This window comes from Salvelinus sp. IW2-2015, linkage group LG16 (assembly GCF_002910315.2).
Source record: "Salvelinus sp. IW2-2015 linkage group LG16, ASM291031v2, whole genome shotgun sequence".
NCBI lineage: Eukaryota > Metazoa > Chordata > Actinopteri > Salmoniformes > Salmonidae > Salvelinus > Salvelinus sp. IW2-2015.
In genome coordinates this window covers 36,490,529-36,502,526 of record NC_036856.1, presented here as the reverse complement: position 1 = coordinate 36,502,526, position 11,998 = coordinate 36,490,529, and the positions used below count along the sequence as shown (strand labels likewise).

General features: G+C 44.3%; 2 protein-coding genes across 2 annotated transcripts in view; one reads left to right on the top strand and one right to left on the bottom strand.

Annotated features, from left to right (window-relative positions):
* dock7 (dedicator of cytokinesis 7) overlaps positions 1-11,998 on the bottom strand; it is a 64,851-nt gene that overhangs the window by 43,147 nt on the left and 9,706 nt on the right. Inside the window, 5 exon segments of the mRNA XM_024003795.2 lie at positions 10,779-10,797; positions 10,839-10,982; positions 11,184-11,277; positions 11,439-11,581; positions 11,803-11,965. Of these exon segments, the coding sequence (XP_023859563.1) occupies positions 10,779-10,797; positions 10,839-10,982; positions 11,184-11,277; positions 11,439-11,581; positions 11,803-11,965 (563 nt within the window).
* angptl3 (angiopoietin-like 3) lies at positions 5,123-9,626 on the top strand. Its single transcript, XM_024004051.3, has 6 exons — positions 5,123-5,812; positions 6,115-6,225; positions 6,396-6,618; positions 6,915-7,007; positions 8,054-8,320; positions 8,549-9,626. Exons 1-6 carry the CDS (start codon positions 5,288-5,290, stop codon positions 8,707-8,709), a joined length of 1,380 nt encoding a protein of 459 aa, XP_023859819.1. The 5' UTR covers positions 5,123-5,287; the 3' UTR covers positions 8,710-9,626.

Below are 11,998 nucleotides of genomic sequence, written 5' to 3'. Positions count from 1 at the left end.
TTAGATAACAGAACTCAAATACATGAACACCATTCATTATGCTTAACAATCCATTTCAAGAATTCAGCCGAGGATTGTGCAGCAGTACCTGTAAGTACTAAAATACCCCAATAACTTTATAAGAAGCATCTCTGAAAACTGTGTCGGCACGGCACGGCAGACAGACAGTACCTACATGTGTACAATACATCACTGCTTACCGCATAGCGTTGTTGGGTCCTCCCCGTTCATAAACTGTACTTTCACGTGATATTCCGGGCGGAGCCTTGCCGGTTGGCGAAGTTCAGGCTGTGTGGGTTCACATACAGTAGGTTCCTGGAACACACAGACACATTTTGAAACCAAACAGAAAAACATGAGCTCAACTGACATAGCAGCAACTTTGACAGGTCATTGAGTGAATTTCACAACCTTTTCCCCTCATCATTCTCCTCAGGACATTACATACATACCCCATATAAATGTACTGTACATATCACAGCTCACCATAATACAACACACTTGTACAGTAGTATCTGATTTGTACAGTCATCAATGGTCAGTGTTTGGAGTGAGCAAGGCCATCACTGTTGGCATCTGTGGCACTGATTGGTGGAGAAGGAGGCTCGTTCTGTCAATCACTCTGGACACACACAAACTGTAGTTGCCCTAAATTCTCTGCTGGGATGACCCACCTCAGGGTGCAAGGGGGGGGGGGCAATGCTATGGTCAACTGTATATGTTCAATACAGTCACTGTTCAAAATCAGAGGCATAGTGTTCATCACTAACTTGGACAAGACTAAACAACCAATGAAGATGTAATTTGCATTGATATTTCCCATCAAAGAAGGATTGAGATAGCCCATAGGTCCAACATCAGCTGGGCTTCAGTCAACGAGCTGGACACACACGGTGAAGGGTTTCCAGGGTGACAGCCACAGGAAGTCAGAGAGAGCCGCAGCACAGCAGCCTGACCACAGTGACGTAGATCCCTCCGCGTGGGAGGGTCACCAAGGACCACAGCTGTGACGACAGTCAAACCATGAATCCCTAATCCACTCATTCTCCTTCGCTTTCCCTTTCTCACTCGCTGGTCACAGTCTCAATGACATTTAGGTAAAAAAGGGGTACATTTTCCAACTTGCTTGTTCTGTATTGAGGCATCCATGCTGATTTTAGAATGATGTAATTGCAATAATCTCCAGGCAGAAGCCATTCTTACACACCTATGAACCTGGCTTCCTTTTTAGCCACACGGTCAATTCTCTCCTCTTGGTCCTTCAGCCTCAACAGATTCATCTCAGGTTAATAAATGACTTGACTCATAGTAGCTGTGTGTGTTTACCAAACCAAGCCATGCCTAAGCACTGTTTCAAACCCCTGGGCCTCCCGCCCCCACACAGCCCCCTTTAACCCAGCCCCTCCCCTTCCCAGTGGGTACACAACCCCACCATCCTCATCCCCTACGGGTACACAAAGGGGACAGTTCATTGTTTACTGTGTCTACAGACTGAGAGATTAAAGGCCAAGTCCTAGACACCAGGCAGGTGAAACACAGCGTGTGGGAGGGCACAAAGCATGGCACGCATGCAGAGAGTGATGTCAGGGAACTCCAGCCCTAACAACACACAGCAGCTCAACAGAATAGGTTACTATTAGCTACAGTAGTAGTTATGAATCATGGCATGAGGGATCAAATCAACTAATCAATTAATCAACAATTCAACTGGATCCTAGAATTGATGAATTAGGTGTATTAGTGCTTGGCTGGAACAAGAGCCTGCACCCAAACTGGCCAATCCTGCCGATTGCCGACCCATGGCATGAACCATGGACATGTCAGTAAAGATAAGTTAAAAGACCCCTGGGTCATTCTAAAAGGTCAGGCAGAGGTCAAAGTAAGAGGCCATCAGGGCAGGCCCGGACCAGTTACATTGACAGCACTCGTCTCCCACTGAAGGCCTGCTAGATGTCCCAATGTGAATACTGGACCCTGTCTGTGCTCCCCACAGATGTAGGAAGGAGAACATACAGTGCCTTCAGAAAGTATTCACACCCATTMACTTTTTCCACACTTTGTTGTGTTGTGTTAAATTTAAAAATCGATAAAATTGAGATTTTTGTTGTCACTGGCCTAAACAAAATACCCCATCATGTCAAAGTGGAATTGTTTTTCGAAATGTTTACAAATTATTAATATAAAATAAAAACGGAAATGTCGAATCAATAAGTATTCAACCCCTTTGTTATGGCAAGCATAAATTAGTTCAGGAGTAAAAATTTGCTTAACAAGTCACATAAGTTGAATAGACACACTGTGTTCAATAAGTGGTTAACATGATTTTTGAAAGACTGCCTCATCTCTGTACCACACACATACAATTATCTGTAAAGTCCCACAGTCGAGCAGTGAATTTCAAACACAAATTCAACCACAAAGACCWGGGAGGTTTACAATGCCTCTCAAAGAGGGGACCGACCTACTGGTAGATGGGTACAAATAAAATAAGACATTGAATATCTCTTTGAGCGTGGTGAAGTTATTAATTACAATTGTATGGTGTATCAATACACCCAGTCACTATAGAAGATACAGGCATCCTTCCTAACTCAGTTGCTGGAGAGGAAGGAAACCGCTCAAGYATTTCTTCATGAGGCCAATMACTTTAAAAAACAGTTACAGAGGACTAGGAACAGTGGGTTCCAACGCTCTAACCACTAGGCTACCTGGAGCGGCAGGTAGCGTTGGTCTAGTAACCGAAAGGTGGCAAGATCGAATCCCCGAGCTGACAAGGTAAAAAWAATATTTAAAAAATCTGTCGTTCTGCCCCTGAACTGTTCCTAGGCCGTCATTGAAAATAAGAATTTGTTCTTAACTGACTTGCCTAGTTAAATAAAAGTAAAATAAAAAAAATGGCTATGATAGGAGAAAACTGAGGATGGATCAACAACATTGTAGTTACTCCACAATACTAACCTAATTGACAGAGTGAAAAGAAGGAAGCCTGCACAGAATAAAAATATTCCAAAACATGCATCCTGTTTGCAACAGGGTACCAAAGTAATCCTGCAGAAAATGTGGCAAAGCAATTCACTTTTTGTCCTGAAGACAAAGTGTTGGATTTGCCCTAAACATAACACAATAAATTAGATGTGTTCAAGCATAGCGGTGGTGGCATCATGTTATGGGTATGCTTGTAATAGGGTAAGGACGGAGTTTAAGAAAAAAAAAAAAAAAAAACTTAATGAAGCTAAGCACAGGCAAAACTTGGAGCAAAACTTGGTTCAGTCTTTTGTCCACCAGACACTGGGAGATTAATTCACCTTCCAGCAGGACAATAAACTAAATCACAAGGCCAAATCTACACTGGAGTTGCTTACCAGGAAGACAGTGAATGTTCCTGAGTGGCCGAGTTACAGTTTTGATTTAAATCTGCTTGAAAATCTATGACAAAGACCTGAAAATGGTTGTCTAGCAATGATCAACAACCGATTTGACAGAACTTGAAAAATTTAGAAAATAATAAAAATGGGTGTGGAAAGCTCTTAGAGACTTATCCAGATTTACAAAGCTGTAATCGCTGCCAATGGTAATTCTAACATATATTGACTCAGGGGGTTGAATACTTATCTAATCAAGATATATTACTGTTTAATTGTTCATTATTTTTTTATACAAATGTATTTTGCGTAGATCGTTGACAAAAATGACAATTAAATCAATTTTAACCGCACTTTGTAACAACAAAATGTGGACAAAGTCAAACACTTTCTGAAGGCACTGTATAGGGAGTAGGGAATCATGTAGCCAGCATTAAGCTAAACAAGCACAGCTCAGAATCAGATAGGAAATGTGTTTGCTCAGAAACTCACTCTTACTAATAACATATTGCAGCCAGGGGTCTCTGCACTCTTTACACATGAGTAAATAGCCAGTGTATATGCAGTGCTATGAACCAGAGTTACCTGTGTCTGTAACAGCATGGTGAGTTTAGTCATGCACTACAGTAAACATAAATGATAAAATTTCACTCGGACAACTTTGCTCTGCAAAGGAGAAGCTAGCTACCTCTCCACAATATGTCAGGAAGTAACGCTGTTGTAGGGAAGTTGCTGTCCAACACAGTTTGAGCAAAAGCTCAAAGTAGTCAGATTATTGGGAGCATTAAGATAATCTTGGCTAAGTAGCAAGAACAAAGGACGCTCACAAAGAGAAACGCTGATCGCAGCCCTGTCAGATTACAGAACTAGAATGGAGTTCAATACGGAAACAGAAGGCCACAGGAATTTAGGCCCACCTTCGTAATAATCATTAGTGGATATACAGTATGTACAGTAATGGTAAAGTGGTTTTGGAACAAACAGCCAAGAACAAACCACTGACTAAGAGTTCCCATCAAAATATATTTTACGAGCGGACACACTATGCCAAAGAGTGCTTGAAAAAGGTGCAGGCAAGTCAGCACGTTTCCTCCGGTTTTTCTTTTCAGTAGAAGTCACTAGATGTTCAGACAAAGATCGGAAAGACCAGACTACATTAAAACAGAATGATCAAACAATAACCAAGATGAGTTCATACATGTTCAAACTTAGCACATCKCCCKCCCCCCCCCCCCCCCCTAATACAAACTACAGCAAAACCTATAGCAATGACATCAATCCGCCAGTACATTCAGTACACCTCATCTAGACCCGGCAAGAGGCCCCAGGGAGAGTAACGCCGGGCTGATTCAGCAGGATGTTAAATCAAATCCAGAGACATCAACTGGATGCTGTATTATCAATCACGGTGAGGTGTGGCTGCTATGAGGTGAGATCTGAGATTGATTGGGACGAATGATCCATCAAAACTCTGATGGCCTTCCATTGTTGGCTTTCTGCTGGTCAGCTAAAGCAGAGTAGTGCAGATGGGAGTAGGGTGGGTGTAAAGAGGAGAGGGGGGCTGCTGTTGTGCTGAAGGGGTGTATTTGCTGTTCGCTCACTACATGATTTGTTTGTTCTTGGAGGGCGGGGGGCTGAAGGGGCTCCCAAGGGGATTTCAGGGGGCACAGTAGCTCAAGCATAACAGGGCTTAATGATCAACTAATCTCCCCTCCCCTTGCTGGATGGGGGTATATAACACAGACCTGTCTGCTACTCTCAAATCTTTCTAGCAGAGAGAGACAGAGAGGGGGAGTGAGTGAGAGAGGTAGAGGGAGAGACTGAGTGAGAAGTCCAGACATAGGACAGAACAGAGGAAGAAGAGAGTGAAAGCATTAGAGCGAGACTACTTCTTTTCGTCTTCTTGCACACAGAGAGATTTAACCATGAAGGTCTTCTGCCTCCTGTTCCTGGTTGGTCTGTCTGTAGCCCAGGCAGCTCCTCGGGACTCTTCCAGGGTCTATCCCACCATGCCCTCTCAACTCCAGCCCCAGACGCAGCCTCCAGCTGAGGCCAAGTCCCGCTTTGCTATGCTGGACGATGTCCGTCTCCTGGCCAACGGTTTGCTCCAGCTGGGTCAGAGCCTCAGGGATTTTGTTCACAAGACGAAAGCCCAGATTAACGACATCTTCCAGAAGCTGACCAACTTCGATCGCTCCTTTTACCAGCTCTCCGTGGTCACCTCAGAGATCAAGGAAGAAGAGGAGGAGCTGAAGAAGACCACCACGTTCCTGAAGGCTAACAACGAGGAGATCCGGAACCTGTCACTGGAGATCAACGCCAAGATCAACAGTATTCTGCAGGAGAGGAGCTTGCTGCAGAGTCAAGTAGGGGGGTTGGAGGAGAAGCTGAAGGGACTGTCTGAGAGCATGATGCCGGGAGAGCAGCTCAGTGAGATCAAATCACTCAAGGTACGCTGCTGTCCGTAACTCACACTAATCAGTACGAAGAGGAAGAATTTATTTTGATTCAATGTGAAATGTTTTTTTTTTAATAAGATGTGTTTCTGCTGCATYTATTCAACATATTTCTGCATGTTTACAATTACATCCTACTAAATATTCCAATTGCTGAATTCATTGAGAAGTTTCAGTTATTAGCCTCAAGAAAACATACAATTTTAAATTAGTAGTAATGCTTTTAACTTCAAGTTATTGGAAAATGTCCTTTAAATGTGATCATTAACGAGACAGTGTCAACTGGTCTGTTTCAGGATGTGATTGAGGCTCAGGAGAGGACCATGACTGACCTGCTGAAAGCTGTGAAGGAGCAGCATGATCAGCTCAACCAACAGAAAACTAAGATCAATACTCTGGAGGAAAAGGTACATATCTCTGCTGCTTAGAGGGTCTCCACTTCTATACAGTAGACCAAAGGTAATGTCCATTTATTGAAAACTACAGTTAGATTTCATCCCTGTCCAATCAGTGTATAGAAAGGACACAAATATTTAACAAGACAACGCCATAACGTTATGTTTGCCTGCTATTCCAGATCAGCATCGATCATTTCCAAGACGCGACTGACAAAGCAATGGCTTCSGACTCAGAGACCCCAGACATGTTTGAGTACCTGACAGGCAACTCCAGTGGCGAGGACACAGACCTACCCGTGGACTGCAGTGATCTTTATAACAGAGGAGAGAGGAACAGTGGGGTGTACCCCATCAAGCCAAATCAGTCAGAGCCTTTCAATGTCTACTGTGAACTGACCTCAGGTAAGACAACACTTTAAAGAAAGTCATTAGCCTACATTTTCTTCATAAAGTCATTGTGACTGAACAGCCAAACAAGTCTGAGATTCCATGTGTCAAGCTATTTCCCTACATTACATCATCTGAATACTTCAATGGACATAGTCTAGATAAAAACCAGACTGAACAATCTCCTCTATAGGAAGAAGGGTCAAACCGGCTATCAGAAGGAAATAAGTGCAATCATCTTTCCCTAATCAGTAAGGAACTGGACATTGTTGTTGTTGTGATCCTCTCCATGTATTGACCACATCTCCCAGGAGGGTCAACAGTCATCCAACGCAGGGAGGAGGGGTCCGTGGATTTTGACCAGACATGGGAGAAGTACGAGAAAGGATTTGGGGATCTGGAAAGTGAGATTGATCTATTTCTTTCTATCAGTACATTTTGTCAGTTATTTAGAGAGACAGTCAATACATAAAGATAAAAAACATAAAATATCTTTATGGCTCAATTCAGAGTTAAAAGTCCTGTTGTGTGTGTGTGTGTGTGTGTGTGTGTGTGTGAGAGTGTGAGAGAGACGACTATACCGGATTATCCCATCTCCTTAATTATCTTTTATAGTTTCCGGTCTACAAAGCAGCTTTTATAAAGCAGAAAACAGCCAATAGAACTAGTCACTCCACCGCCCTTAAGTACATCCTGAAGGAAACAGTCACTGTAGCTTATCAGGTCCCCGTTGACAGATTGACTTCCTCCATTGTTTGACTAGACAAAGCACCTGCAGCACTTCACTTCRACCAGCCTGGCTTGGACCCCAGCCCATAGATCTAGAGTCCTACTGCATTCCAACAAGGCCACAGGTCCTTTAGGCTATGAATTATTCAGTGTCCGTTTCTGTCGCTGCTCCTAGCCAATTATGTCATCACACCCATGACTACAGCCAGAGGCTAGGGGAAAAGAGTATTGAGTGTCGGAACTTGTTTTCACACTATTTACCATGAGTCAGGCTGTGGAGGCTGCTGAGGGGAGAACGGCTCATTACAACAGTTGGAACGGAGCAAATGGAATGGCATCAAACAAATGGAGACCATGWTTGATGTATTTAATATCATTCCACTTATGCCGCTCCAGTCATTACCAAGAGCCCGTCCTTCCCAATTAAGGTGCCACCAACTTCCTGTGGAGTCATGGCATACAGAAACAGCTGAAGCCAATGAAAACAAAGTACAGCATCAGAAAGTCAGAATTTTACTGTCCATTACAGCTCCAGATCGATTGCCAGTTGATGGCAGAATGTTTGTCTGTTATCTGTATGCTTCCAAAATAACAGCCTCAGTGCTTGTTGACTGTCCATTACAGCCATGTGAACATTCCACAACTGTGTGTGTTTCCTGTGAGTTGTAGAGGAGAGTTTGGAGTGTCTAACATTGTATGTGTGTTATCTGTGTTATTGTAGGAGAGTTCTGGCTGGGCCTGATAAAGATCCACAGCCTGGCTGGCCAGGGTGACTCTATCCTGCGCATTGAGTTGGAGGACTGGAAGGAAGACAGGAGGTCAGTCGAGTACCAGTTCACCCTGGAGGGACCCCAGGCCCACTACACCCTCCACCTCACCCACCTGTCTGGAGATCTGCCTAACGCCATGGGCAACCACACCAGGTTCTCCACCAAGGACCGAGACAACAACAATCACCAGGACTCAAACTGCGCCAAAACCTACACAGGTAGGTCTACTGACTACTACACTCCTGGCACAGGTACTGACTACACACTCGATGCAACTACAGGTACTGACTACACACTCGATGCAACTACAGGTACTGACTACACACTCGATGCAGGTACAGTCTGGTACCATACACCTGTTAAAGACATTTCCAAGCAGACAGCACAGAGATTGACTATGGGTTCTACACTTGTTATAGAATTTAATCTACTCTTTCCCCTTGCAGGTGGCTGGTGGTTCAACGCCTGTGGCGACACCAACCTGAACGGCAGGTACATGTGGCTGAGGTCAAAGGGTCGTTCCATGAGGAGGAAAGGGATCCACTGGAAACCTCTGGGCATCTCCTACTCCCTCAAGACCACCAAGATCTCCATACGACACGTCTGAAGCCGTCCCCCTGGCCTCAAGTTTCCACTAACCCTTCTATTCCTTCCATTACAACACATTGGCATGGTAACAACACATATGCCCCCCTCGCCCGGAACTTTCCATTGACCACCCCACCCTCCCAGTTACATGATGTTGTCATGGTAACAGATAGTGCAGCTGGGTTGTTTGCAGCAGGAAAAAATAAAAAGTCAGCAGCCAATTCGTATCCATGTCAGAGAAAAGAAGACGATTTGTCAGTGATGCAACAACCACAGTCAGCCAATAAGGGGCCTCACAAATTGGTTCAAGAAATGCCAATAGAGTTGGGTAACACCTGGGAGGGGTCGTTTGGGTTCCTAACCGACAAGCGTTGATTTGGTCAGGACGGAATGTCAGATGGTTCTACACTGTCTGGTCTGGGCCATAATAACAGCACTGAGAAGTTACTTTCAACTGAAGGACGGATTTTTTTTTTTTTAAGATTCCAAAGCAATACATAACTGACACACCACTCTGCTTTGGTATAATAAGTTAAGTGCATGTGACAACGACATAATCCTAACAGCCCTACTACCAAGCATGTATTACCCTGCTGTATTGCTGCCTGTTATGTGGCGGTTGCTGAATGTACTAAACATCCACAAGTTAGTAGACCAAGATCAACATGATGCATAGGTCTTCCAAAGTAGCATATGAGCTTAGTATTTTCACTGTCTTTTGAACTGTATTTAAAACCATTTTCCTAATGCTCCATTAAATGTTCTGCAAGGTTAGTAATTTACATTGATCATATCATTGGGTCATATTGACTCCTCGTCTCCTGTCTACTCGGTGTCATCTTTCTGCTGCACTAAAATGGCTGTTACATATTTTGTGTTTCTTACTACTAACGCTTTATAATATAACATTTATAAAGACAAAATAAAACACACACATACTCCAAGTCTGTCCTTTGTATTCTTTGCCAAGAAAAACAACAAACAAACTGGGCTGTTGATGTAATGGAACTCACTTCTGTCTACGTSACCAACCACAAGTCATCACACCCCTCTCTGGCTTTTAAACTAGTGATGGGGGGAAAATGTAATCGATACAGTTATATACCGGGATATTATTTTTTACAATATCGCAATATTATTTTTGTGGTAGTTGGCTGTACCAAGTATTTTTCCTTGCTAGCTTGTTCTCCATCTTTTTAAATAAGGAGCCAAAAAAAATTCAGCTAGCAGCTAGCAAGGTCAGTCATTTTGAGGGACAACAGCTGTATTTATTGGCTTTTCATTTTATTTTAAATTGGCTAAAAGCCAGCTAACGGAAACTCTGGCCCCATGTCAGGTAAAGAGACCATGTCAACAGTCCCTGATAAGCCCCCTCTCTCTCCTCTCTGTTCCATGTCAGGTAAAGAGACCATGTCAACAGCCTCTGATAAGGGCCCCCTCTCTCCTTTTCTCTGTTTCTTTATCTCTCTCTATGCCCCTCTCTCTAACCATCTGTCTCTCCATGTCACAAAGTCTCTCTGTCTGTCTCCCTCTCCTCTGATAAGAGCCTTCGCTCTCCCTCTAACCTTGACTAAAATAGCAGCAGGGATTAGGACACACAACACAAGATTGTGTGCAGTAGTCTATCAGGCAGTGTCAGGGAGGCCTGTATATTGTGTTGCTGTTCTTACAGTAGTGTTATCCCCATGGCTCAGAGAAAAGCGAGAGTGGAAGGGAGAAAGACCCTTTGGTTCCTCTGAGTTGTCCTCCAGGCATCGCTGTGTTTGATCAGAACAGGCAGGTGGAAATACACCCTTTCAAAAACAGGACTTTGTGTCACATTACCTTGAAGGACTAAGAACGACATCAACCTGTCAGGAAACAATGTCAATGCCCTGTAGGTGGTATTGGACTGGAGCTCTATAGACTAATATCTATGCATGTTCTCTTGCAGTGTTGTTCAGTGGGTTGTGTTATTGGTAGAGTTGTGTTTACACAGCTGTAGGTAATATCGTTTCATTACCTGTAGGTGGTGTCGGGTAATGTAAGTGGTATCGTTTCATTACCTGTAGGTGGTGTTGGATAATGTAAGTGGTATCGTTTCATTACCTGTAGGTAGTGTTGGGTAATGTCAAGTGTGTATGTTCACTTCATGTAGATGTTTGGGTACGTAGACATCCCTGGGGGGGAACTCCAGTATCTCTCTGGTGGGGCGAACCCTGCTGTCTGGGTAGGGCTTGACCTGCWGGAGGTCAGGGGTCAAGCAGTAGTGGGGGTTCTCTGGGGCCGGGGATATGTCGATCTTCAGCTGGGCTGGAGGAACAAGACAGCATCGACACGACATCAACACACAGACCTCAACTAAAACCTGTTTCTCAGGCCAGACTCAGTCTTACGCTCGCTGCTAGCTCAGATTTAAGTCCGTCTGGAGAAACAACAACGCCCCTTAAACTCATTTATACGACAATATAAAATAAGAAGATCTTTGTTGAAGCACTGGTGGTGGTGGTGTACCTGTGATTGGCCTCAGTCTCCTCAGCACTGAAGACGGCCTCCTCATGTCAGCCAGGAACTTATACAGGTCCTCATCACTCAGTCTGTCTCCCTCCTGTCAAAAATGAACAAACCAAAACAAAAGTCAGTTCAGTTTGTGAGACGAGTAGCAGAGTGTGGTGTGTGTCATGACTGAGTGCGGCTCAGTCTAGAAGAAAATGATTTAACATGAGCATTTCTGTGTGGTGTGTGTAGACGGGTAGTGTATGTATTGACCTGTTTGAAGAAATTGGTGACGGTGAGGGTTGCAGGTCTGAAGCTGGTCAGGCTACATGATTCATCTCCACTGGTGGTTCTCTCTAATGAGCGCCGTCCGCCGATGCTCGAGTTCCTCCTCTCAGACCACGACCCTTTCCTCTCTGGGTCGGGGGTCAGCAGAAAGTCACAGCCAGGGTCAGAGTTATAGAATCATCATGACGTCACAAGGTCAAAGGTATTACTCTCTTATACGGTCAATGATCCGTTTAATTTCATGTGATCAAAAGTTGAACTCATTAGACAGGAGTCCCAGCACTGATCTGCCCCTGTGGTGTTCACTACCACTCAGTCCAACTTTATTGATCCCCCCCAGAGTTCTCACCTGGAGGTCCCATCTCCAGCTCAGTGTCTCTCTCCAGACTGCCGGCGCTGTTCACGATGTTCATCAGGTGGATGGCTGTCCAGGCGAAGGGCATCCGGTACCGACCCAGACGTGTACAGAACTGCTCCGACTGGCTCCGCAACTTGTCCAACTTCTCTTTGTTCTATATATGGTAGGAGAAACAATCAATACATCT